At 42.1% G+C, this 26,001-nt stretch overlaps 1 protein-coding gene across 1 annotated transcript in view; it reads left to right on the forward strand.

Annotated features, from left to right (window-relative positions):
* The first annotated feature begins 6,096 nt into the window (after nt 1-6,096).
* Nucleotides 6,097-26,001, forward strand: part of LOC136874663 (uncharacterized) — a 159,487-nt gene continuing 139,582 nt past the window's right edge. Inside the window, exon 1 of the mRNA XM_067148294.2 lies at nt 6,097-6,266. Coding sequence (XP_067004395.2) covers nt 6,117-6,266 — 150 coding nt within the window. The 5' untranslated portion in view covers nt 6,097-6,116. The remainder of the gene's footprint in view (nt 6,267-26,001) is intronic.

A 26,001-nucleotide genomic window follows, 5' to 3' on the forward strand; every position in this document is an offset into this window, starting at 1 on the left:
AAAAGGATGATTCCCATCAGGTGGTATGAATCCGATCATTCGCCTACTTTTCAACAACAGGAAATGTTGGCGTGGTACTATGAAACAGTCCTCTAGCTGATCACTATTTTGAGTTCTGGTATACAATAATGGTAAGAAATAGCGCATAGTACTAACATTTGTCGTTGTGAACAGATGTGTCTCATGTGCGCCGCACTTCAAATTATGTTTAGGATATGTTCATGTACCTTAGTATGTAAGATTAGATACTGTGCATCAGAGGCGCCCGTTGAGGCTAGCCCAGTGCGGTCGGGCTGATGTGACGTAAATGCGGGCAGCTGACGTAGCGAGCATACGTCACAATAAAGCGGAAGGGAACGATGACTTTTGATTGTCATTACGAAGTTCTCCTCTACTACTCAGCGAAATGAAAAGTAACGCTATAATCTCAAGAAACCTGACATTTCTACGATATTCTGGTTTGATTTACACTGCGCTTGACATAAACAGTCAGTTTTATTGTCTTATATTTATACATTCAAAGAAAACTAACACGTCATAATTTGTGTACAGAAAGGTACAGAGTTTAAGCGTACAAGCTACGATTTACAATTCCTTGGATGGGAATGACAGTATATCCATTTCTTAAAAAGTAAAATTCCTGTTATTCATTCAGCAAAAAGTTACATATTTACATAATAAAAATGTTTACAGCTTGTTTTTGCACAGTGTTGTAGTGTTGTTTAAATTTAACTGAATTTTAAAATAGTATTTAAAACTTATCAGGCGCCCGATGATAATAGCTAGCCTATAAATGGCGAGAGAGTTTCATCATGAGTGAGGACATAGATATTTACTATCCAAGATTAACGTACAACTACAATGTACAGTAAATGTATCTACCAGATAGATGTACAGTAAATGTATCTACCAGATAGATGTTCAGTAAATGTATCTACCAGATAGATGTACGATATGCCTTCAAATAAATAACCTAACGGATGTTATTCACGGTAAGCACGTCTGGATTGGTGGGTTAATCAGATAATTCAAACCCAAGCAAACATAGGCCACAGCTTATCCAGCTTAACTCTGCATTATTTTATAAATGCTTCTAAAGCACCCCTTGAAAATTTAACAATGAAAATAATTCATCACGTACATTACAAAAATATTTGTGGTTGTAGGATTAACTCTTTATTATATCCGGTCAAAATACATAAACTGCTATGAACGTAACTTATTTCTTAGAACGTAATTTGAAAATGATATCGATTTCTGTCCTCTTTCTTTCATTATTTTCTGCCTCCATTTCAAACTCGTGTATCGCCGCAGTGATCGAGAGTGACTGGGAGAACTTTTCTCAACCTTCACGGCTTGTGACGTAAGCACAACGTCACTGTGGCTCATCGTCTGCCTTCCCGCCACTCACAGCGCTGGGCCCCCGGGGGACGAAATGCTCAGCGTGAGCACCTCTGCTATATATCAACTCCGTGATCTTGACCTTCACCCGTTAACGAATTTCTACAGGATACACTTCAAGACATCAGTCAAATAACTTCTGTTTCCGACAAGTACCTCAGTTGCAGAATTGTTAGGTTATAATATTTTTACTCTCATATGATCAACTTCAATATTACTCTTCATTGTCATGTCCATAGTTAACACGGTTTCCACCGTATGACAACCGGTATAAAACAAGAATTCGCCATAAGCTTTTTTTTTTCGTGTAAAACCAACTGTAAGAAAGATACATCGAGAATGAATATATTTAAATACTTCATTAAAAACAACTTTGGCAAATCCGTCCGTCCGTTCTACTGGACCGATTTGCTTCATTTTTGTTTTATTCTCTCCGAAATTACCTGCCTGTGAATCATGAGACATTGCTAAGTCTCTAAGTTCAGCCAACTTTGAGTGATCATAAAATCAAATCATTAAATGATCACTCCAACAATTGCAGGCGAAGGCTTATCCTAACCCGCAATACATTCTGTACATTTTTTTTTTGCTTGTTGTTTAAAGGGGCCTAACATCGAGGTCATCGGCCCCTAATGGTACGACATAAGATAACAACAAAAAATGAAAAGCATCCACTGACCAAAATAAAAAAAATAATAAATAAAAAGTCATGAAGAATGAATGGATGGACATGAACACAACAAAAACAAAAACAAAACAAAAACGGTGGATCATACTCAAAAAAGATTGTAAATAATAGTATTAGTAACCAAGGGACCACTTATAAAGCACAGTGATGATAATGGCACTTATCGGTAGTAAAGGAGAACCATATTTCTCAAGCTGCGGTACTAATCAAAGGTAGCGTAAACTCACGGTGTTCCAAACATTAAGGTACTACTCACAAGTATTGTACGTCGTAAAGGTAACGCAGACCTATGGTGTTTCTCACACAATGGCGCCACTCATAGCCAACGCAAACCGATGAGGTTCCTCACCTAGGTGTACTAAGCACGGGCGCCGGCATTCCCGTGGTGTTCCTACAGAGTGGGTACTAATCACTGGCAACGCAGACCCACGGTGTCGCTCGTATAGTGGTACAACTCACAGGCTACGCCCAGACGCGTGGTGTCGCTCACACGGGTACAACTCACAGGCAACGCCCAGACCTGTGGTATTGCACACACGGGCACGACTCACGGGTACTGTAAACCCACACCGAACCCCACTCGAGTGCTACGAATCACAAAACTATGGAGTACCTAACAGAGTGGTACTACTCGCAAGTAAAAGCGACCGATGGTGTTCCGCGCGTGATGGTACTAATCAAAAGTAGTTTCATGGTTCTAATACAATCATTCCTTGGTCGTCCCTTTTAGTCGCCTCTCACGACAGGCAGGGGATACCGTGGGCGTATTATTCGTCAGCCTCCCCCACCCACAGGGGGTGTGTGTTTGGTCCGCGAGAGGTATTTTATTTCCCTCAAGTCCGCCGGCAAGCCGGTTAGGACCCCCCTATCCGCCACGTGGGACGCGCCACGTGGGAGTATCACCTCTTCCCCTGCTACGGCTGCGTAGCAGGTTCGTGGCATTCTGTACTTAGCAGGTTGCTAAGTGACTAACACTTTCATTAATATTCTGATATGTGATTTTCATCCTTAGTAATGTCATTGGAAGCAGCCATGTTTGATGACTACCTGCAAAGTCTCTGATCGCGGAAGAATACTATTCGCTCCTATATACTCTTTGATTCTCTAACCTTTCCCAGCTTGCAAATATGTTCAACAGATGGCACAGGGTTCCTAATAACTTGCATGCTGCTGAGAGAAAAAAGTCTACGTACAAGCAGACCCCATCATGACATACACCTTAGACATTATCCGGGTACACCTATCGAAGGATGAACTAGCTACACCAGAAGAGTGAAGGCGATGTATCTTAAAAAAAGCTCTCTGCCTGGCAAAAAACGCTCCTTGGAGACTAGCCTATGAGCTCACAAGACAACCATTCTATATAGAAGAACTACGATTCAAAATACAATTTCCTTCTACGACACAGTACGAAGCTTTACGTCAAGAACTGTAGGATTTTAAAAAAGCTAATATATGGATAGATTTTTAGCAAACACACGGCATGATGACGGTCAGAATAAATGCTGACTACGATCTGCGGCGTACCATGAGGCGCTTCTTATTAAATGTTCATAAAACCATTGAAAAGGACAGGCAAAACAATATGACAACGAGAAGCATATCAAGACGAGTTATCTGACCTATTTGGAACGAATGCTGTGGAGCAACACAGGTTCTCTAGTATTCCATTAATATTTGCTTTGTCGAAAATGTATACTTAACACAAAGAGAAGAACACAACGCCGCCTCCGAAACCCGTGAAAGAAGCAAGTGAAACGTAAAACTAATAAGAGCTCGCCTAACACCTTATTAAACTAATTTCTTCAATCCGGATCAGCACCTCAAAATTCTTCATATTAAAATTTTAAATTCTTTAGAAATACTATACTATATCAAACTATACTATAACAAACTTCCTTTACTGACCACTCAGTGATTAATAAATCGTACACCGGGCGAGTTGGCCGTGCGGTTAGGGGAACGCGGCTGTGATTTTGCATCCGCGAGATAGTGGGTTCGAATCCCACTGTCGGCAGCCTTGAAGATGGTTTCCGTGGTTTCTCATTTTCGCACCAGGCAAATGCTGGGGCTGTACCTTAAATAAAGACACGGCCGCTTCCTTCCAACTCCCAGTTCTTTCCTATCCCATCGTCGCCCTAAGACCCATCTGTGTCGGTGCGACGTAATGCCACTAGCAAAATAAATAAATAAATAAAATAAATAAATTGTACAGTTCCACCACTTAGCGTATTTCCACTTCCCGATTTTCCTGTCAGCACCTTGTGTTGACGTCTATAACCTTAACTCCGTCGAAGGTATGTTTATCCTTTTTTAAATTGTGTTTTTGATATGTTCATGTACCTTAGTACGTATAGAGAGTCTCTAGTTATGTAACAAAACTTAGCATGTTTTTCTATTGTATTTACTGACTGAGGATGACCATGAATAAAGTAAAAAATTGAACTTTCGGAATTGGATTGATTTGTGGTAAAATCTACACCTAAATCGTACTACCATGATAAACGAATTGTAGTACGAAATGTAAAATTGTTAGATTGGATTTCATAGATCGTGGGCTAACAATGTTAAATTCCAGAGAAAAGTATCGACGACTGTCTCAGTTTGAAGTAGTTTACTAATACAAATTACACCCATCTCACCAGGATAAGTCAGCGACGTGTAGCCCGTCTGGTGAGTACGATCGTTACGGCGTTAGGGCTGACGTCGTGGTTAGCTGAGTAGCGTCCCGTCGGTGGAAAGAATGTTGACCACTAGAATGTTGGCCGGCAGGGTAGGGGAGGTGGCGGTACACTATTTTTAATCACTAAATTGTGTGCCAAAAGCCTGGGTTCAATTGCAAACCTCTCTGCCGTATTCATATGGAGTGGGGCATAAGAACAGGCCTTTCCGGACGTCACACGCAATCAATCAATCAATCAATCAATCAATCAATCAATCAATCAATCAATCAATCAATCAATCAATCAATCAATCAATCAGTTAAATGAAATGGCGTATGGCTTTTAGTGCCGGGAGTGTCCGAGGACAAGTTCGGCTTGCCAGGTGCAGGTTTTTTTTTTTTGCTTTACGTCGCACCGACACAGATGGGTCTTATGGCGACGATGGGACAGGGAAGGCCTAGGAGTGGGAAAGAAGCGGCCGTGGCCTTAATTAAGGTACAGCCCCAGCATTTGCCTGGTGTGAAAATGGGAAACCACGGAAAACCATCTTCAGGGCTGCCGACAGTGGAGCTCAAACCCACTATCTCCCGATTACCGGATACTGGCCGCACTTAAGCGACTGCAGCTATCGAACTCGGTGCAGGTCTTTTGAAATTACTCCCGTAGGCGACCTGCGTATCGTGATGAGGATGAAATGATTATGAAGACAACACATATATCCAGCCTCCGTGCCAGCGAAATTAACCAATTATGGTTAAAATTCTCCCGACGCTGAAGGAAATCGAACCCGCGATCCCTGTGACCAAAGGCCAGAACGCTAACCAATTAGCCGCAGAGCAGGACCAGGCAGTCAGTGACTTGTCACGATAGATAGTATTCACTCTAAAATCAATATTATTGTTTACAAATAACTTGTAGTATTCCATTCTACTCATCAAAACAATCAAGTATTAGTCCCTTGATTTATGGCTGACAAAAGTCGTACCAACTGTCGCGGTTACACAGAATATTTAACAACAACAACAACAACAAAATGACGAAGTTTGTGACATATTAACATATAACTAAAACAAGAATGTAGAACCCTATATTAATAGTTCAGCGGGCATAACAATTCAACATATTAAACTAGGATTAGTTAAGTGATTACCTGAATTGCAAAAAGTGACACTTGAGTAGCAATGCCTACGTAATGCGGCTCTTTATCTGTATTTGTATTTGAATGTGACATGCATATCTATCTCAGATAAGTTTCATTTAATCCCCTCCCGATGGTTGGCTGATAAAATAATAAGATTAATGTTAGTGGGACAACAGTTGCTTATCATGAGCTGTAGTCAGTACTGATCAGTGGTAGCTACAAGATGCAGGGTCGTCGTGGTACCTTGTACCACATATCGAGCCAGGCGGCTCTCAAACACCAAGCTTCAGTGTCTGAACTGAAGGCCATCAAGAGGTTCTCCAGCACCAACTTCGCCACATCCGCCGCCGGGATCCTCAAAATAGTGGTCATTGTGAGTACAATGTAACTCAACAATCAATATCATCCTTCTTCTTCTTTTTCTACAGCTTTTCCCACACTTGTGGGGTCGCGAGTGCGAACTGTGTCACACACACACATTCGCGCGTGCGCGTCTATTTTGGACCTGTTTTACGGCCGGATCCACTTCCTGACGCCAACCCTATATGGAGGGATGTAATCACTATTGCATGTTTATCTAGTGGTTGGTAGTGCAGTGCGTTGTGTGAATATGAAGAGGAAAGTGTTGGGACAAACACAAATATGCAGTCCCTGGGCCAGAAGAATTAATCAGAGGCGATTAAAATCCCCGACCCGGCCGGCAATCGAAACCGGGACCCTCCGGACCGAAGGCTTCAACGCTGACCATTCAGCCTATGAGTGGGAAGGAACAATTATTATCGTTATACTGGCAAAATGTGTGCCGATCTCAATAGTGCAGTCGATTAGTTGTTGTCCTTCTGTTCTCAAGATAATAGGTTCAATCTCGGTTGAGGTTGGTGGCAATTGAGGATATTAAAACCCGTCAGCTCCGTGATACCGACCTTCGTCCGTTAAATAATTTCTATAGGAAACAGTTCAAATATCTGAATGTCTCTTAAAATCTTTAGCAATTGAAGGGACTCTAAACAAAGCTTTTCTTCTTCTTCTTCTTCTTCTTCTTCTTCTTCTTCTTCTTCTTCTTCTTCTTCTTCTCTCGTTTCGGTCACCTAGGGACCAAGTCATATGAACTGTTTCCTTCTTCTTCCGTATTCTTTAACTTTTGCCCTGAAGATGGTTTTACGTGGTTTCCCAATTTCACAGGAGGCAAATGCAAGGGACTCCACCTCACTGAGAGCCACGGACGCTTCCTATCCTATCCTATCCTATCCTATCCTATCCTATCCTATCCTATCCTATCCTATCCTATCCTATCCAGTCTACAGCATCCCAATGCTGTCATAACTCTGGGTCAAAGAAATATACAACAACAACAACAAATTACTTCTGCTTGGTACTTCCGCGTACATGTTCTGTGTTGTTCATTTTTCTTCTTTTTTTAAATTTGTTTTACGTCGCACGTACAGAGATAGGTCTTATAGCGACGATGGGACAGGAAGGGGCTGAAAGAGGGAAGGAAGCGGCCGTGGCAGAATCTGATCTCGACACAGAACACAACGTTCCACCATTCTTCCGTTCTGGTGCTATTTTCTCTACAACATTGTAGGCCAGCTCTACAGTAGTAAAGGGTGAGCGGAAGTCTAGCATACGGCAACCATGATATGGATGTTGATTCCCATAGGGAACCTGAAATATTTGTCCCGTATGAGTAAATTTATAATACCAATATAAAATGGTCCGTTATTGGACATTATAAATTTTCCAGCTAACTCATTCCTGGTTGCCAGCGTTTCGCCCTAGTGTGCTAAGTTGGGCTCATCAGTTGGTAAATAGCCCACCTACCAAGACACATGGCTAGTTTATACCGTGGAGGCCACTGCGTAGGCTATTTGGAGCCACCGGCAGTGCCAATGCACTAAGTATAATCATATTATACGGCAACCGTGGTTATTGCGGAACGTTGTAATTGTTACCCTTACCGCGACACTACATCAAATCTATCCTCTTGAAACTGTATAATTCTCTACGGCTACTCGTGCAATGCGATGTGATAGTATTAGCGTGCATCTTCAAGTCGATGCTGTCCAGAATCAGAAGCGTGAGCTTTGAATTGACCAAAAGCGCTAACAATGCACACAGATGTCCGCGGTTGCAGAAAAGCCTTCGGCCTACAAGTGGTCACGGATGATCCGTTCTCCAAGAGCTGTCCACTCTGACCGACCAACCGAGCAGCGGAGGGGTAGCCATGGCTCCAAGGTAAGAGCATGCAAGTCTCTGGTAAGACCCCAACTGGTTCCAGTGTATGGGACCCTCTCCAGGATTACTTGATTCAATAACTGGTTGATTTCCGACAAAAGAGTAGCGTTACAAAAAATGTTGCAATGTTTGGGCTGGGAAGACTTGGGAGAAAGGAGACTAGCTGCTCGACTAAGTGGTATGTTCCGAGCTGTCAGCGGAGAGATGGCGTGGAATGACATCAGTAGACGAATAAGTTTGAGTAGTGTCTTTAAAAGCAGGAAAGATCACAACATGAAGATAAAGTTGGAATTCAAGAGGGCAAATTGGGGCAAATATTCGTTTATAAGAAGAGGAGTTAGTGACTGGAATAACTTACAAAGGGAGATGTTCAATAAATTTCCAATTTCTTTGCAATCATTTAAGAAAAGGCTAGGAAACAACAAAGAAGGCATCTACCACCTGGACGACTGCCCTTCAGTAGTGAGAGTGGCTCTACACCAATGTATTTGGGAGACGGAGAGGGGCTGGTCGCCACCCTCGGCAGCCCTGAAAATGGTTTTCCGTGGTTATGCATTCACCTGCACTAAGACAAATGCCGATACAGTTCCTAGTATAGCCACGGCCGCCAATCCCATCACCTTAACTGCGTATCTCCGTTACAATCACAAATCTCCTGGTCTGAGGGAAGACATCACCGTCAAAGAGGGCCGCCTGCGCCTTCATGGAAGGAATGAAAGCAAGTAATAGTAATAGTCACGCAGACTCTGTTAATTTATAAAACGACGCCCGCGAACTTTGTCTTGGCATACCAACAACGTTCAACACAATTTTAAAACAGAGTGTGGCTATTGAAACTACACGTTACTCTTTTCCAGGTGCGCAAGTGATATCGTCTAGGATATTTGACAGATAATCCTTAATATGCGTACATTGGCGTATCTCGGAAGCAGGATAACATCAAATAGGAGATCACAGAGTGAGATTTTAAGCCAAGTAAACCAGGCTAGGAACGCCGTTAATAAGAGGCGTAATCTCTTCACCTCAAGTAGCATAGACAAGCACTTCAAAATAAATCTGTTGAAAACTTCTGCATTACATGGAAGTGAGACCTGGGCACTCGGGGAAGCTGAGAGGAAGAGGATCGTGGCATTTGAAATGTGGTGTTATCGGAGGATGTTCAAAATTTCCTGGTTGGGAAAGGTTACTAAAGAGGAGGTTCTACGAAAGGTTGAATTGTAAAGCCGTGTTTGTTGAACCTAATTTGCAAGAGAAGGGATGTGTGTGTGTTGGGCATGTTTTAAGGCTCGAGGGAATGCTGAAGACAATTCATGAAGGATCTGATAAAGGAAGGAATGCTACAGGCAGAACGAGGTTGCAGTACACCGATCAGGTCATGAGGGATACCAGTCGTCACTAGCCCAAGACAGTGAAGAACTGACTACGCCGCAAACCAATCTTAGGATTGATTACACAAGAGGAAGAATCCTCGATTGCTGAATATTCCACAGCACTAACATCTAATAGTGACACGTGCAAAAATATAATCTTTTCCTTCAAGGTATTTTTTTTAATTTTTTTTAGCAATAACAATGAGGAGAAGAAGAAGCAAAATAATATAACACTACAACATCGCGGTTAAAACTGAATGCCTGTCCATGAAGAACAAGCTGGAGAAGCCAGAGGTCTTAGAAAGAAGAGGTGTAAGGTAAGGGTTATTCTGCCCGAAGGCAGGTCCGAACCTCCGCAGAGGTGTTCCTGAGCCGGAGTTTACGTGCGATAGGGTGGCCAGTTCCTTTCCGCTCCTCCATTCCCTTACCCCCGCCCCTTAACAGCGCGTGGCAACCCATCCAACTCCTGACTACGCCCAATGTTGCTTAATTTCGGAGATCTCACGAGATCCGGTGTTTCAACACGACTACGGCCGTTGGCAAAGAAAGAAGAAATCTCAGAAAAATTATGGGCGCTGTAGGGGGCGGATGGAAACTTCGGAGCATCAAAGAAATTTACCAGAAGATGGAGAGAATAGCATTTCTATGACATTAATTGTGCAGAATGAAGGGAAAGACCAAAATACAGTAGATATTTGATTACTTCTAGAACAAGAACACCATTACAGCCTAGATTAAGGAAACTCTGAAAGATATGGAGAGGTTAAAGATGTCGGAGGTCCAAATGTTAGACAAATAAATTTAGAAACGCAGTAAAAAAGTGGAAGTGTTTCAAGCCGCAGGAAGAACTAAGAAGACCGGAAGGGCCTGGACAGAAAAACAGAAGCAGGCTAGGGAACGTATGAAGGAGTATTGGACACAGAGGAAACTCCATACAAAGAGAAAAAATGACATTGTAGCGTGATTCCAGGTGGTCGGTGGTCAATTCGATAATAATAATAATAATAATAATAATAATAATAATAATAATAATAATAATAATAATAATAATAATTGATTTTACGTAACGCAGTTTTTGGAGTCGCGAAGGTGCTAGAAATTTTGTCTTGCAGGAGTTGTTTTACATACCAGTAAATCTGTCGACATGAGGCTGGCGTTTGTGTGTACAGGGGCGCGCGGCTTTGAGCTTGGATCCGGGAGATAGTGGGTTTGAACCCCACTGTCGGCAGCGCTGAAGATAGCTTTCCGTGGTTTCCCATTTTCACACCAGGCAAACGTTGGGGCTGTACCTTAATTAAGGCCAAGCCCGCTTCCTTCGCACTCCTAGGCCTCTCCTGTCCCACTGTCGCCGTAAGATCTGTCTGTGTCGGTGCGACCTAAAGCCAATAGCAAAATAATAATAATAATAATAATAATAATAATAATAATAATAATAATAATAATAATAATAATAATAATAATAATAATGCCGCCTCTGTGGTGTAGTGGTTAGCGTGATTAGCTGCCACCCCCGGAGGTCCGGGTTCGATTCCCGGCTCTGCCACGAAATTTTAAAAGTGGTATGAGGGCTGGAACGGGGTCCACTCAGCCTCGAGAGGTCAACTGAGTAGAGGTGGGTTCGATTCCCACCTCAGCCATCCTTGAAGTGGTTTTCCGTGGTTTCCCACTTCACCTCCAGGCGAATGCCGGGATGGTACCTAACTTAAGGCCACGGACGGTTCCTTCCCTCATCCTTGCCTATCCCTTCCAATCTTCCCATCCCCCTACAAGGCCCCTGTTCACCATAGCAGGTGAGGCCGCCTGGGCGAGGTACTGGTCATACTCCCCAGTTGTATCCCCCGACCAAGAGTCTGAAGCTCCAGGACACTGCCCTTGAGGCGGCAGAGGTGGGATCCCTCGCTAAGTCCGAGGGAAAAACCGAACCTGGAGGGTAAACAGATGATGATGATGATAATAATAATAATAATAATAATAATAATAATAATAATAATAATAATAATAATAATAATAATAATAATAATAAAGGAAATAATGATGCAAAGCAAAGCGATCATATAGGCCTAAATCTGTACTGTGGAGCAGTAATGTTATCAAAATGTTCGTTTATCTCCTGATGGCCATTATCTGTCAATCACGTCTTGAAACGGTACAGAACTGTCAGATAAGATATCTTCCAAGCTGCTACGACAGGGAAGCGGTAGACTCACGTAAGAATTACTTTGTAGAGTAAACTAATGTTTCAGTAATAGTTATTAGTGATACATGATTCAGCGTTTAATTCTGTCCCTTAGAGCAAAAGAAGAGATCTATTACCAGGAATGGTACATTTCTGGAAATACGAAGATAATTTCTCAGTATCGTTAATTGTTTCATACCGAGCTCGATAGCTGCAGTCGCTTAAGTGCAACCAGTATCCAGTATTCGGGAGATAGTAGGTTCGAACCCCACTGTCGGCAGCCCTGAAGATGGTTTTCCGTGGTTTCCCATTTTCACACCAGGAAAATGCTGGGGCTGTACCTTAATTAAGGCCACGGACGCTTCCTTCCCAGTCCTAGCCCTTTCCTGTCCCATCGTCCCCATAAGACATATCTGTGTCGGTGCGACCTAAAGCCAATAGCAAAATAATAATAATAATTGTTTCACTTTAAATTCTAGCTAAACTGCATGCAGGCTGCTACGGAGACAAGAGTACCGTGACAAGAGATGACTATTAAGTTCAGCAGTCTAACTAGTTAATACAGTGGAGCCTCGATATCTCGAGTCACGTCGGGAGCTAAGCTGCCTCTGTGGATCAGCGGTAGAGTGTCGGCCTCCTGATCCCAAGATAGCGGGTTCAAACCCGGCAGAGGTAGTCGGATTTTTGAAGGGCGGAAAAAAGTCCATTCGACACTTCATGTCGTACGATGTCGGCATGTAAAAGATCTCTGGTGACACATTTGGTGTTTACCCGACAAAATTCATTAAATCTCAGCCATAGACGCCCAAGAGAGTTTCGGTTTACCCGGTCTGCCATCTAGTGGGGCCTAGAGTAAAACGGAACGTCGAAATTGACGAACAGACAGCCAGATGGCGTCAAATTGAAATGTCTGCACACGGTAGCTGAGGCCATACGATTATTATTATAATTATTATTATTATTATTATTATTATTATTATTACGTCGGGAGCTAAATTTTATTTCGAGTTATCTAAATTTTGAGATATAGAGAATGTCATTTTTGAGCACATAATTAGAATCAAACGTATCTACGGGCTTATACTGAATACATTATTTGAATAAACTCTATTTTATGCCATCACTTTAATTATAACCCTTATTATACTGTAGAAACTTTTTAGAAGACAGGATACAGTACATGCAGTACTGAAACAAGTAAAATACCTCTTTTAACACCTTTGAAAAAATCCGTTAATCTCTTCTGTTACGGTTAACCTTTTATCCCTTCACTTTGAAACTTCTCGTCAATACCACGCAGCCGAGATTCGTAAATGGAGCTTGTCTTCCGCGACTTCGGGGATTGCTTTCGTACGTGACCGGTAATGAATTCACACCCGAGAAAACAGCGAGGCTTCGCCGACTTTCCGATAACTAAAACTTTGCTTTCCGGTTCCCGTCAAGTTAGCTCCCAGCATCACTGTAACACTTTCATTACTTGTTAACTGTTCCTCACAAACCACAAATGCCGTATTGCACAGTTAATGTTGCACAAAATTCCAGTTACAGGGGTTTTTTTTTCTTCAAGGGAGGAAATATTTGCTTCGAGAAATCGAGAAATTCGTGTAACCGAATTTCGAGTAATAAAGAAATAAATGCACGTGAAGAATAGGGCAAACGGCCCGGGAAATATAAATCACTTCGAGATACTGAAATTCGAGTAATGGAGGTTCGAGATATCGAAGTTCGACTGTATACTGTGAGTGGTGTTACAACACACACTGGAGTAGTGTCTCAATGTTGCTGTGGAGCTCCTCTGCACAGCGGTTCCAACATTGATCAAGAATGCCTTCGATAATCCAAAATGTTTTCAGAGGACCTCAAAGAAACGTGGAATGGTCCCTCCGGCACCAACCATCAAACGGAATATAGTCATGTTTTTCAAATTCTATTTCTCTTTAGAATATTTATTCCATGTTGGCTCATTTTTTTTAAATTTCCTCCATTTGTCTTGCAACCTCTTTAATGTCGCACTAACACATCGAGAGTTTTTGGCGATGGAGAGATGGGAAAGGGCTAGGATTCTGAAGGCAGTGGTCTTAATTAAGGTATAGCCTGGTGTGAAAATGGGAAACTACGAGAAAACCATCTTCAGGGCTTCCGACGGAGGGATTTGAACCACTAACTCCCGAATGCAAGCTCACAACCGCGCGACCGTAACATCGCACCAACTTGGCCGGTATTTAAATTTATTTCCTGCATCTGCCTCTTCCGGTTGGCTCTCATGAGCACCAAACCTGATGGTAGATTACGTGATGTACCCTAGAGGAGGGTTTGGTTTAATGACAGATATCATTTCGCCTATTAGAATCCTCACTGGACAGACCATATACCTCCTCATAGGTAGTAAATCCCTTTTCCTTCACTTGTGATCTGGCTCTATGATGACAAGGATTGCATAGAAATCATCATGAGGACAAGTTCCCAGAACGTGAGCCAGAGTTTCGATCTCTCTGTGGCAACGTCGACCAAGGTCGTTGCCTTGGGATCTGCCCAGCATTGTGCTTACAGCTGATACATTCGCAGTCATCTCGATCTCTTCTCTTAATTCGCTAAATGTTAAACCCTTTTGTTCTCGAAATTTATTTGCTGCAATGTATTGTTTGTGGAGAATCACTCACTTTCCCTTACGTTCTTTCTTACTCCAGTTACCAAAAGCTCTGTTCTCAGTTATTGCCGTGCTTTAGGGTGTAAATCGAACCACCACTACGAAAAAACTGACATTCTCCGTTAATTTCAGTGCACGAATCTTTCTTTCTTTCTTTCTTTCTTTCTTTCTTTCTTTCTTAATCTGTTTACCCTCCTGGGATGGTCTTTCCCTCGGACTCAGCGAGGGATCCCAACTCTACCGCCTCAAGGGCAGTGTCCTGGAGCGGGATCGTGGATACAACCGGGGAGTAGGGCCAGCACCTCGCCGAGGCCGCCACACCTGCTATGCTAAACAGGGGCCTTGTGGGGGGGGGGGGTGATGGAAAGATCAGAAGGGATAGATAAGGAAGAAGGAAGGAAGCGACCGTGGCCTAAATTTAGGTACCATCCCGGCATTTGCCTGGGGGAGAATTTTGAAACCACGGAAAACCACTTCGAGGATGGTTGAGGTCGGAACCAAACCCGGGCCTCCGGGGGTGGCAGCTTATCACACTAACTACTACACCACAGAGGCAGACCAGTGCACGAATACAGGATGAAACGTTCTCCAAGAATTCTTGTTTATCCAATCATTATTTTTATTCAAACACTAGCAAGATACCCGTGCTTCATTACGGTATTATACTAAAATTTATAATTGTATGCTTAACGTTTTGTATATAATCCGTTGAAATTCGCCATCTGACTCGTTTTCTGAGAGAATCCGCCAAAATTCGCGATCTGACTCGTTTTCTGAAAGATTACGGCAAAGTTCCTCCCATTTTTCAATCCTTCTTTCCAGCAATCGATTTCGTACTTCCCGGCTTAGGTCCAGGTATTCCGCCCGGTCAGTTAGGTCCCTCAATCTTTGCCATCTTTTCCTATAAGAATTTTTTTTATATGGATCAAATCCTTGAGGAGATCCGGCGTGGTGTCGTCTTGGGTGCCTTGGCGGTACTGAACCCACTGACGGACTGCATTCGTAGTCATTACCCGGCCAGGACCCATTTCCAGCGCGGTCCGCATATTTTGACGACGGTCCAGAACATTATTATTATTATTATTATTATTATTATTATTATTATTATTATTATTATTATTATTATTATTATTATTATTACCGTGTTTTGGTGGATCAGCAGAGGTGAAAGAAGGTGCGGGCTGGAATGAGTCTAACTACAAGTCTGAAAGACGAATTTAAAAATTTAAATAAAGGTTATATTTTCAACAGACAACAAAAATTTAACAACTTTTCACTAGGTGAAATAACAATGAAAATTCAGGTACGATAGTAGTTTTACAAATAAAGCACAAGTTAAGAGGTCTTTACAAATTCTGGGCTTCGTGCCCCAAGTTACAATTCCTAAGCCCTCAGCTCACCACCACAAATTACCAAAGGGCAGAAAACCCCTAATTACACGGAGCACTTGCTCCCCACTTTCAACCTCAAGCCTCCCAGAGACACTTTTCAAACCCAAGAAAGAGCTGAGCCGCTCTCAATTTTTCAAGCCTATTAAAGACGTTACCTAGACTTCAGAATATACTGCCATCAAGGCACAACTTACAAATATAAACAGGGGTATCTCGTACCCAATCTAATGGGCCTTCGTGGAAAAAGAACAAATTCATTAAATGGCCCCAAAATACCAAGATGAATGGAGGCGTGAACTTGCACTCCTACATGAAGCTTGTTAAAACCTAAGTGGCGCTAGGCCGATAAGCGGGGCTATTCCCATACTATGGAGGTGACACGTATACAGAAAAAATTTAACACATTAAGAAGGAATAGAAGAACGGTTACAAAAACGTAGTCACCTCAAATTCAAGACGAAGGGGAGCTCGAGAGGGTAAGGCACTCTCTTTCCACGATTTACAGTTAAAGTTACGTGAAAATTTTACAAAGACCGGAAAGATTTTACATGTTTCAATGGATTGTTTACATATTAAAGGTTTCGGACCTGCCCCGAGGGTTAAACTGCTGAGCTAGCAAGAAATAAAGATGTTAAACAGCCATTACCTTGTTGAAGAACGGCTGCCAGAAGAAAGAGGCGCTTCCCGCCCCCTGCTACATATCCACACACTGAGCTAGATGTTGTTCGAGTGGCAAAGAGCCGTGAAAATCAGCAGTTTTTAAACCCTCGTGGAAGCTTCGAGACATTTCATGAATAATTAAGACACATCCACTCAACTTTATTGGGTAGCTAAAAGTTACACATCAACATCGAAGAAGAAAGACACTATTGGTCAAAAATTAATTAAAGAAATTCGGGATTGGCTGAGTTCAAAACTGGCGGAAAGAAAGATTAATACTGCCAACCCAAAAAATGAAAGAACAAAATTTAATAAAGACAAACTTTCAAATACAAAATTTCTTCAAAAAGTTCCTTCCCTTCGCACCAGGGTGCGTGATCATAGTTTTTTTAGTAGAGACATCTGTCAGAGAAGGTCCACACTTCTTGATCAACCATAAAAACAAAAACAAATCGAAATACACACAGTGGCATCTTCTGAGGAACTGTTGAATTAATTCAGTTGTTAAAGTTCAGAGTTTCTCCGATAGAGAAGTAATTTAAGGCGGAAAATTCAAATGTGCGGCGTATAGGTGTACCAATTATTATTATTATTATTATTATTATTATTATTATTATTATTATTATTATTATTATCTGTTTACCCTCCAGAGTCGGTTTTCCCTCGGACTCAGCGAGGGATCCCACCTCTACCGCCATAAGGGCAGTGTCCTGGAGTTCAGACTTTGGGTCGGGGGAAACAACTGGGGAGAATGACCAGTACCTCGCCCAGGCGGCCTCACCTGCTATGGTGAATAGGGGCCTAGTGGAGGGAAGTGAAGATTGGATGGGACAGGCAAGGAAGAGGGAAGGAAGCGGCCGTGGCCTTAAGTTAGGTACCATCCCGGCATTTGCCTGGATGAGAAGTGGGAAACCACGGAAAACCACTTCCAGGATGGCTGAGGTGGGAATCGAACCCACCTCTACTCAGTTGACCTCCCGAGGCTGAGTGGACCCCGTTCCAGCCCTCGTACCACTTTTCAAATTTCGTGGCAGAGCCGGGAATCGAACCCGGACCTCCGGGGGTGGCAGCGAATCACGCTAACCACTACACCACAGAGGCGGACATTATTATTATTATTATTATTATTATTATTATTATTATTATTATTATTATTATTATTATTATTATTGATGTTCTGGACCCTGCAGCAAGATACAAGACCGCTACATTACATCTGCTGGCATTGTCATTACTGACAATGTGACAAGCACCACTGTCGCGCGTAGGCAAGTGAGCGGGATTTCTGGCGATACTAATGATATACTTCCGTGCATTATTGACCTTTTTATAGAGGTGAACAATTGCACGGCCAATCTCATTCCTATCGTTTATTTCAAATGTATTTACATTTTCATTTATATGCCAGGAGAACCTACTGTAATCTAACTTTAAGTTCTGCAAAAGAAAAGATGGCTTTTGACAACGAACCCAGGAAAGATTAAAAATGATCGGTTTATGATCAGAATCGAGTACATTCTTCTTCTTCTTTTTCTGTCGCTTTTCCCACACTTGTGGGGTCGCGGGTGCGAACTGTGTCGCACATGTGGATTTGGGCCTGTTTTACGGCCGGATGCCCTTCCTGACGCCAACCCTATATGGAGGGATGTAATCACTATTGCGTGTTTTTGTGGTGGTTGGTAGTGTAGTGTGTTGTCTGAATATGAAGAGGAAAGTGTTGGGACAAACACAAACACCCAGTCCCCGGGCCAGAATAATTAATCAGAAAAAATATACGACCCAGCCCGAAATCGAACCCGGGACCCTCTAACCGAAGGCCTCACCGCTCACCATTCAGTCAATGAGTCGGACATCAGAATCAAGTACGGTACATTATGAACAGTAAAATCAATTGGTCTCAAATCCTTTTTCACCCCACCGCCGTTAAGTTTATTTACCCCTCCCCCAAAATAGGAGGCGTGTTTCTTTATGTTTAAAAGAGATTCCAAATACTAATGTTCACGTCTGTTACCTTCAGTTTTGAGATATAGGCTAATTATCCCCATAAAAAAGAATTCACTTTTTTCACTTCCTTTCACACTCCACTCCCCCTTCCCCCTCCCCCCCCCCCCCCCGCCTAAGGTTAAGTGAATTTTCCGGGTGAAATTACGTGTTTCTTTATTAGTAAAAGATCATCTAAATACAAATTATCACGACTGTAACATCTTCAACTTTTGAGATATGTGTCCTCATAAAAGGAATTCAACTCCTTTTCATCCCCGCCCCAAAGATGATTCCCCCCCAAATGCGTTTTTTTAAGGAGATCCAAGTACCAATTTTCACGTCTGTAACAACTTTAGTTTTTATTAGATGTAAGTATCCTCATACAACTAATTCAATTAATTTTTCAATGTTTTCACCCCCTCCCCTTTTCATTGGATTTTCGAAATCAAAGGAATACATGTTTCTTTACTCTTAAAGCAGATTCCAAATACCAATTTTTACGTCTGCAACATATTCCGTTTTTGAGCTAATGGTATGTTCATATTAATAATTCAACTAATTTTTCAACTCTCCCCCCCCACCACCACCACCACCTTAAGTGGATTTTCGAAAAAGAAAAATTACATATTTATTTATTTGTAAAGGGGATTCCAAACATCAATTTTCACATTTGTAATATTTTCGGTTATTGAGATATCAGTATCCTAATAAAAATAATTCAACCCAGTTTTTTCCGAAAACAAAAAATACGTGTTTCTTTATTTTTAATAGAGATTAAAAATGCAATTTTTCACTTCTGTAACATGTTACGTTTTTGAGATATACTGTAGACATGCTCATTTTAAAATTTCACCCCTATTTTTAGTCACCCTTAAGCGGAGTTTCCGAAAACAAATCACCTGTGTTTCTTCACTTTTACAGGAGATTCCAAATACCAATTTTTACGTCTGCAACATTTTACGTTTCTGAGATATACTGTAGATATAGTCTTTCTAAAAATTCACCCCATTTGTCACTCCTGTTTAACCCCCATCAATTGGGTTTTCCAAAAACGAAAAAATACTTGTTTCTTTTTAATTTTCAGGTCTGTACTATCTTCAGTTTCTGAGACATAAGTATCCTCATTAAAGACACTCAAGCCCTTTTTCACCCTTTTTCACCCTTTTTCACCCCTCGTAGTGGGATTTTCCCAAAAAGATACGTGTTTCTTTGTTTTTAAAGGAGATTCTAAATACCATTCTTTACCTCTGTAAACTTTTAAAGTTTTGAGATATAGATAACTCATTTTAAAAATTTCTAAAAATTCACCCCATTTGTCACTCCTGTTTAACCCCCACCAATTGGATTCTCCAAAAACAAGAAAATACGTGTTTCTTCATTCTCAAAGGGGATTCCAAATACCAATTTTCAGGACTGTAATATCGTAAGTTTCTGAGATATATGTATCGTCATTAAAGGCACTCAACCAGTTTTTCACCCCTCCTAGTGGGATTTTCCGAAAACAAAAAAGAAGTTTTTCTTTATTTTTAAAAGAGATTCTAAATACCAATTTTTACATCCGTAAACTTTTCATGTTTTGAGATATAGTGTGCCCTATAATGCTTTTGATTCCAGTCAGGCAAATGCCGAATTCGAACCAAGAACATTATAGTGACCAATACATCCAAGAAAAGATGTATGTGCGGCACACGTCTTACCTTGCGGGGCGTATCCACAACCTGCAGCTCAGTAGAACATGAATCAGGGTATCTGGGTAGAAATGAGGGCATATAAAATAACTTAGGTGGATACGAAATGATGCAGGGTAACAGAAAAATCCAACAAAAAAATCTAACAGAAACATCGCTGCATTCAAAGTTTTACAATCAGGGATTTATTACATAAAAATACTATTTACAAATATAAGAGCTTTCAAATGTGACTGGGGTAAAGATAATGTTGAGCCGATGGTTACCAGTTCACTGCCTTCACGAAATGGCTTTGCTGTAACAAGCATGGTACAATTGTGAGAGTAATGAAATAAAGAGAAAATGGGTATCTGCTGAAATACACATCTAACAGTAATCTCCACATCATAAAATTTTACTATGCCTCGTAACATCGAACCCCGGTGCAAACAAATATAAACACATAATGTACAGTGCCCTGACCCGGTATCGATCCCTGGTCCAACGAAGAGCAAGGCGTTGAATAATCATATACGAAAAATATATAAAAAGGAACACAACCATCTTGTCCAGGGGTCAACATAAAACAGGCAAAGCGTTAAAATAAAGCAGAACAAACAGAACTAAAATCTCTCCCGGCGTCAAAACATCAAGGTCGTCCTTTCCCTCTACGCACTCGACAAGCTGCAGACAGCAATATAACCGAGTTTCAAGACTGTGACATCAGACACACCAACCCTCACCAGCGGTGCACTAGACAGGCGGCTGTCCACACACTTTATGAGCTCAGCTGACTGACTTGTAGGCTGAGTGCAAGGAAACTTCGCTACTCAATGTATCTCGCATAATCTGGCTGCTAAAGCGCTCTTTTAAATACCCATGGGCTACACGCCCTCATCTCAATGCCACAAGCAATACAACAAATCTCATTTCCACCTCCAATGGGCTCATCCTTAATAATACAAAGGCACAATTCAGTAAGCTATCATCACATAGCCATAATAAGGCACCTCATATGCATCTAATACACTCTTAATCTGTGCTGGGGCTCTCTCATATCAATTCATACAGTCAGCTACATGCATAATGCCCAAATCTCTCAAACATACGGACACGCCCACCCTGTCGGATAAGCTAGGTGAGTTAAGGGGTAAATCCTGATCTCAAGTACACAACCTACGTCTGCAGAGACATATGCCTAAACGCTACACTATAAACTGTGCCTGTCTGTCAGACTTACCTAACATGACCAAGGGAGTTCTACCTGACCCATGAAGATTACACGTACACTAATAATAATACTATCGAAATGAAATCTAATCACACCAACAAGGAATGTACAACCTACTGCCTACACTAATGTACTGGGTTCGAGCTTGAGGCATAGCTATTTATTACCAAGAATTTTCCTACCATAAACTAACCTGTTGGCTGACGGCCCCCCTGTTCCTATCTAAATTTAAATGACATGCTTGAAACAGAATTGGAAAGCTCTGACCTTATATGATTGATGACATGACGGAGCGGCCCTTCCTGTGGACCACTGAATTTACCACATCATGACAAACTGCGACGCTTGCAGCAGATACCGGCGGACGACTGGAGACATTCTATCTGGTATGAATCCTTCGTGCAGCTCCTTAGATGGTTGGAAGATGTCCCCTTCGACGTCGCGCTGATCAGGTACGCCCCACGTTCCTGGATCGATTCCCGATGTCGTGCCGGCTTCAGCTCCCGTTGTGGCTTCCTCGCAATGATTATGTAGAAGCTCGTACTGGCTTGATGCAGGGGTAACTGAAAAAAAAGTTACTTATTACAGACTGTCCAGGCTCGATGCCTGTTTCCACTAATATCGTGCCTCACACGTTACATTGACCAAGTCTTGTTCTGAATTTTAAACCTGGTACACTATAGTTTTCTTCATAAAACTTGGTAACACTGTTATTTTATTCTTTCACTTGGACAACATGTCGTGGTAGCATAACTACCCTGAGCCTACATTTATTCTAGCATTACGTCAGTTACAACTTGACCTCACAGAAATATGAAGCTACTAGTTCATCAGTCTATTATAGGCAGTACCTCATCTCACCACAGCAGATCAACACAGGTAATATCAAGAACTCAGCTGAATATGCGGGTTAATTACTTACTTTCTTCCAGATTCAGTAGTGCTAGTTGTATGTGCAGCTCGAAGATAGAACGTTGTTCTCGGTGCCGACTCGCAGCATGACGACTTCGTTCAAGCAGCCTTACGGTCAGAGAATGAGGCTGACGTGCCAGGCGGACCTGCATTTATAATCAGGTTGGCGTAGCCACGCCGCTTGATCGCGTGTAGGATACGCGCGCCCGCGACTCGAAGTTTTCCCGCACAAAGCACGTCAAGTACCCTACTTAACGAATGCATTTATGATTACAGCCATGTTGCATATCAAAATTTAGCATAAATTATGCAGGTTGCAATTCTTGTATCGGATCCAATGCATCTCGTTCGTAACCAGAGATATTAAATTAATTCCTTCTTCCCTCCGAAGGTTAGTTTGCCGCGATCCGGGGAGCGTCCCCGATCTCCATTAACAGGCTTGGCTTGGGCCATAAATCCCTTTAATGAGTCTCTGGAAATTTTCATAATGATGCTCTAGCTCTCTTCCCACGAGAACGCTTCTTCTGGAATCTTTTATGAAATAAACTATAAGACAATGACTTCCTTGGTGGCCTCAGGTAATCCCAATATCTAATACTAAAATCTATACTATTGGTCCATGAATTGTATGGTTCAATAGATACATTCATTTTAAAAATTCACCCCCCTTTTCACCACCTTAGCGACGGAATATCCGAAAATCCTCCCTTAGCGAGCACCTATATTGTAATATAAATGTATCCTCAAAATTTCATTTCTTTGCGTTCAGTAGTTTTGGCCTGCGCAGGTTCATTCCTGTTTTGACATGTGCAGACCTGTTGAGCAGACTGTGAGCGTGTTAGCACGATTATCACTATTGAAATTTTCCCTCCTTTCTGTTTACAGTGTATTGTGTATGTTGTGTTTTAGTGATTTGTTTGGATGATTTTGATTAGATCTGGGCCCCAGATATATGCTGTGTTTCGTGTGTTAGACTGCTGACTGGGTGGAAAAATGGTACACACCATATGCCATTCGCAATTTCCATGATTTGCAGGGAACTGAAGGACCATCGAAGCGATTCTTACTTTTGTTTAACAAATATTAAAAGAATCGCATCTAAATCAAAATATATAGTTACGTATCCAAATTTGCCGTCTGCAATGAGGCCAGTCTTACACAACGAAGAGTTTCTTGTACAAATTATAACTTACAACAAATTCAAATGATGTGACAAAAAACTTCTGCCTAATGGGGAAAAACTGACATGATATTTGAATTTACCATGAAAAATACTTCTAGAATCTCTTATTTTTATTCATTTTGTCGACCATCGTACTAACTCTAGGTAGGCAACAGTAGAAATAATGGTTTCTGAACAAACACCACAGAATTCATGTAATAAACAAGGAGTACTGATCGTAATTTCCCAAGACCCCAAAAAGAACAGGATATTTCCTCCAGTAATCATATTAGTTCTGCAAATGACAAAGCACGCCTTTCTAGGAATAGTTCTACAACAATATATAATGGATGAAATATTTCGTTAATTTTCGCAACACTAGCTACTAAAATATGAACCACCATTCTACACAATATACTTGTCTTCTTGACCCATAATCCACGCAGGTTATCATAATTATGATGTACCACATCCAGGTAAATGTAGTTCGATAAGTGAACGTCACACTGCGATACACCCTGATAACGTAATTGCTGTCGTCGGCGATAAACGTATCATTTTCTCTCTTTCAAACGAACTACTTTCACACGCGATGTTTTCATTTGCGCTACGTGGCGCGATAAAAATGCCACCCGTGTTGGTAGTCGTGTCCGGCGAAAATGGTCGCTGTATCACGATGCCGCTCAACATAACATTTAATTCAATACTTTAGCTTTTTAATCTTTGAGCTGATTCTGAAACTTTGCGATCTATTCCTTCTGAGGATACTTTTTGTTTGTAGAAAATCATATTTGTCCGCCTCTGTGGTGTAGTGGTTAGTGTGATTAGCTGCAACCCCCGGAGGCCCGGGTTCGATTCGCGGCTCTGCTACGAAATTTGAAAAGTGGTACGAGGGCTGGAACGGGGTCCACTCAGCCTCGTGAGGTTAACTGAGTAGAGGTGGGTTCGATTCTCACCTCAGCCATCCTGGAAGTGGTTTTCCGTCGTTTCCCACTTCTCCAGTCAAATGCCGGGATGGTACCTAACTTATGGCCACGGCCACTTCCTTCCCTCTTCCTTGTCTATATCCCTTCCAATTTTCCCATCCCCCTGCAAGGCCCCTGTTCAGCATAGCAGGTGAGGCCGCCTGGGCGAGGTACTGGTCATTCTCTCCAGTTGTATCACCCGACTGAGAGTCTGAAACTCCAGGACACTGCCCTTGAGGAGGTGGTAGAGGTGGGATCCCTCGCTGAGTCCGAGGGAAATACCGACCCTGGAGATTAAGAAGAATAAGAAGCAAAACAAAGAGCAAAGTCATCTCCGTACAGGCCATGAAGGCTCCTGGAGGGGTGGAAGGTAAAGGCTTCCACTATCCGTAACCTCTGTGCTTGGTGGGGTAGAGTGGTTAGCTCTACGCTTGGCCGCCTTTGCCCCCAGGAATTAACCTGGTACTCATATTTGGTGTAGGCTGAGTGAACCTCAGGGCCATGTGCACCTCCGGAAGTGTAAATCTCGTTTGTTAAAAATTATGACTTCCTGGCGGGGAATCGAACCCACGTGCTTCCGGATGAAAGGAGCATGCATTTACCGCCTCTGTCAGGTAGCCCCTAAATATATTAAGTGCATGACAAAAAAGAATTACGTCTTGGAAGTAGTAGGTTCTCTGGATCATCGGTATCTTTTTCTGGAACTTCTAACTCAAAAATACAATCTTGTGATTGTGAGGTGCTTGCAGTGTGGGTCTCAATCCATCCAAGGTCCGCATTTACCTCAAGAGATCTGATAGTATTTCATAATTCCTGCAAAATTTGTCATCACTCCTAGTCCTTATTGTGAAATTTGGTTGATTCAATCCGTTCGCGTCCTGTTTCGAAGCTTTAACTTTACGATGCTCAACATTCTTTTTCTTCTTCTTCTTCTTCTTCTTCTTCTTCTTCTTCTTCTTCTTCTTCTTCTTCTGTTTACCCTCCAGGGTTGGCTTTTCTCTCGGACTCAGCGAAGGATCCCACCTTTACCGCCTCAAGGGCAGTGTCCTGGATTGTGAGACGTTGGGTCGGGGATACAACTGGGGAGAATGACCAGCACCTCGCCCAGGCGGCCTCACCTGCTATGCTCAACAGGGGCCTTGGTGGGGGATTTGAAGATTGGGAGGGATAGACAAGGAGGAGGGAAGGAAGCGGCCGTGGTCTTAAATTAGGTACCATACCGGCATTTACCTGGAGGAGAAGTGGGAAACCACGGAAAACCACTTCCAGGATGGCTGAGGTGGGAATCAAACCCACCTCTCTCAGCTGACCTCCCGAGGCTGAGTGGACCCTATTCCAGCCCTCGAACCACTTTTCAAATTTCGTGGCAAAGCCGGGAATCAAACCCGGACGTCCGGGGGTGGCAGCTAACCACACTAACCACTACGCCACAGAAGCGGGCGATGCTCAACATGCTGAATATTTTGTGCACTTGAGCATTAAGATACTGAAAAACAATTAGGTATGTCGCTACGTTAACCAAGTCTTCAACTTGTTTGACATTAGATGTGTCAATGTAACAATAATTGTCTTTATCATTAACGCTGTCTTGATCTTTAATATGCCAAAATAAAATTCCTTAATCAAGTAAATGCCGCCTTCTGGAACTAAGTCCCAGTACTACCAACTGACAGTTTTTTTTTACTAGAAGCAGGCAATATACTAACTTT

Source organism: Anabrus simplex, chromosome 5, assembly GCF_040414725.1.
Source record: "Anabrus simplex isolate iqAnaSimp1 chromosome 5, ASM4041472v1, whole genome shotgun sequence".
NCBI lineage: Eukaryota > Metazoa > Arthropoda > Insecta > Orthoptera > Tettigoniidae > Anabrus > Anabrus simplex.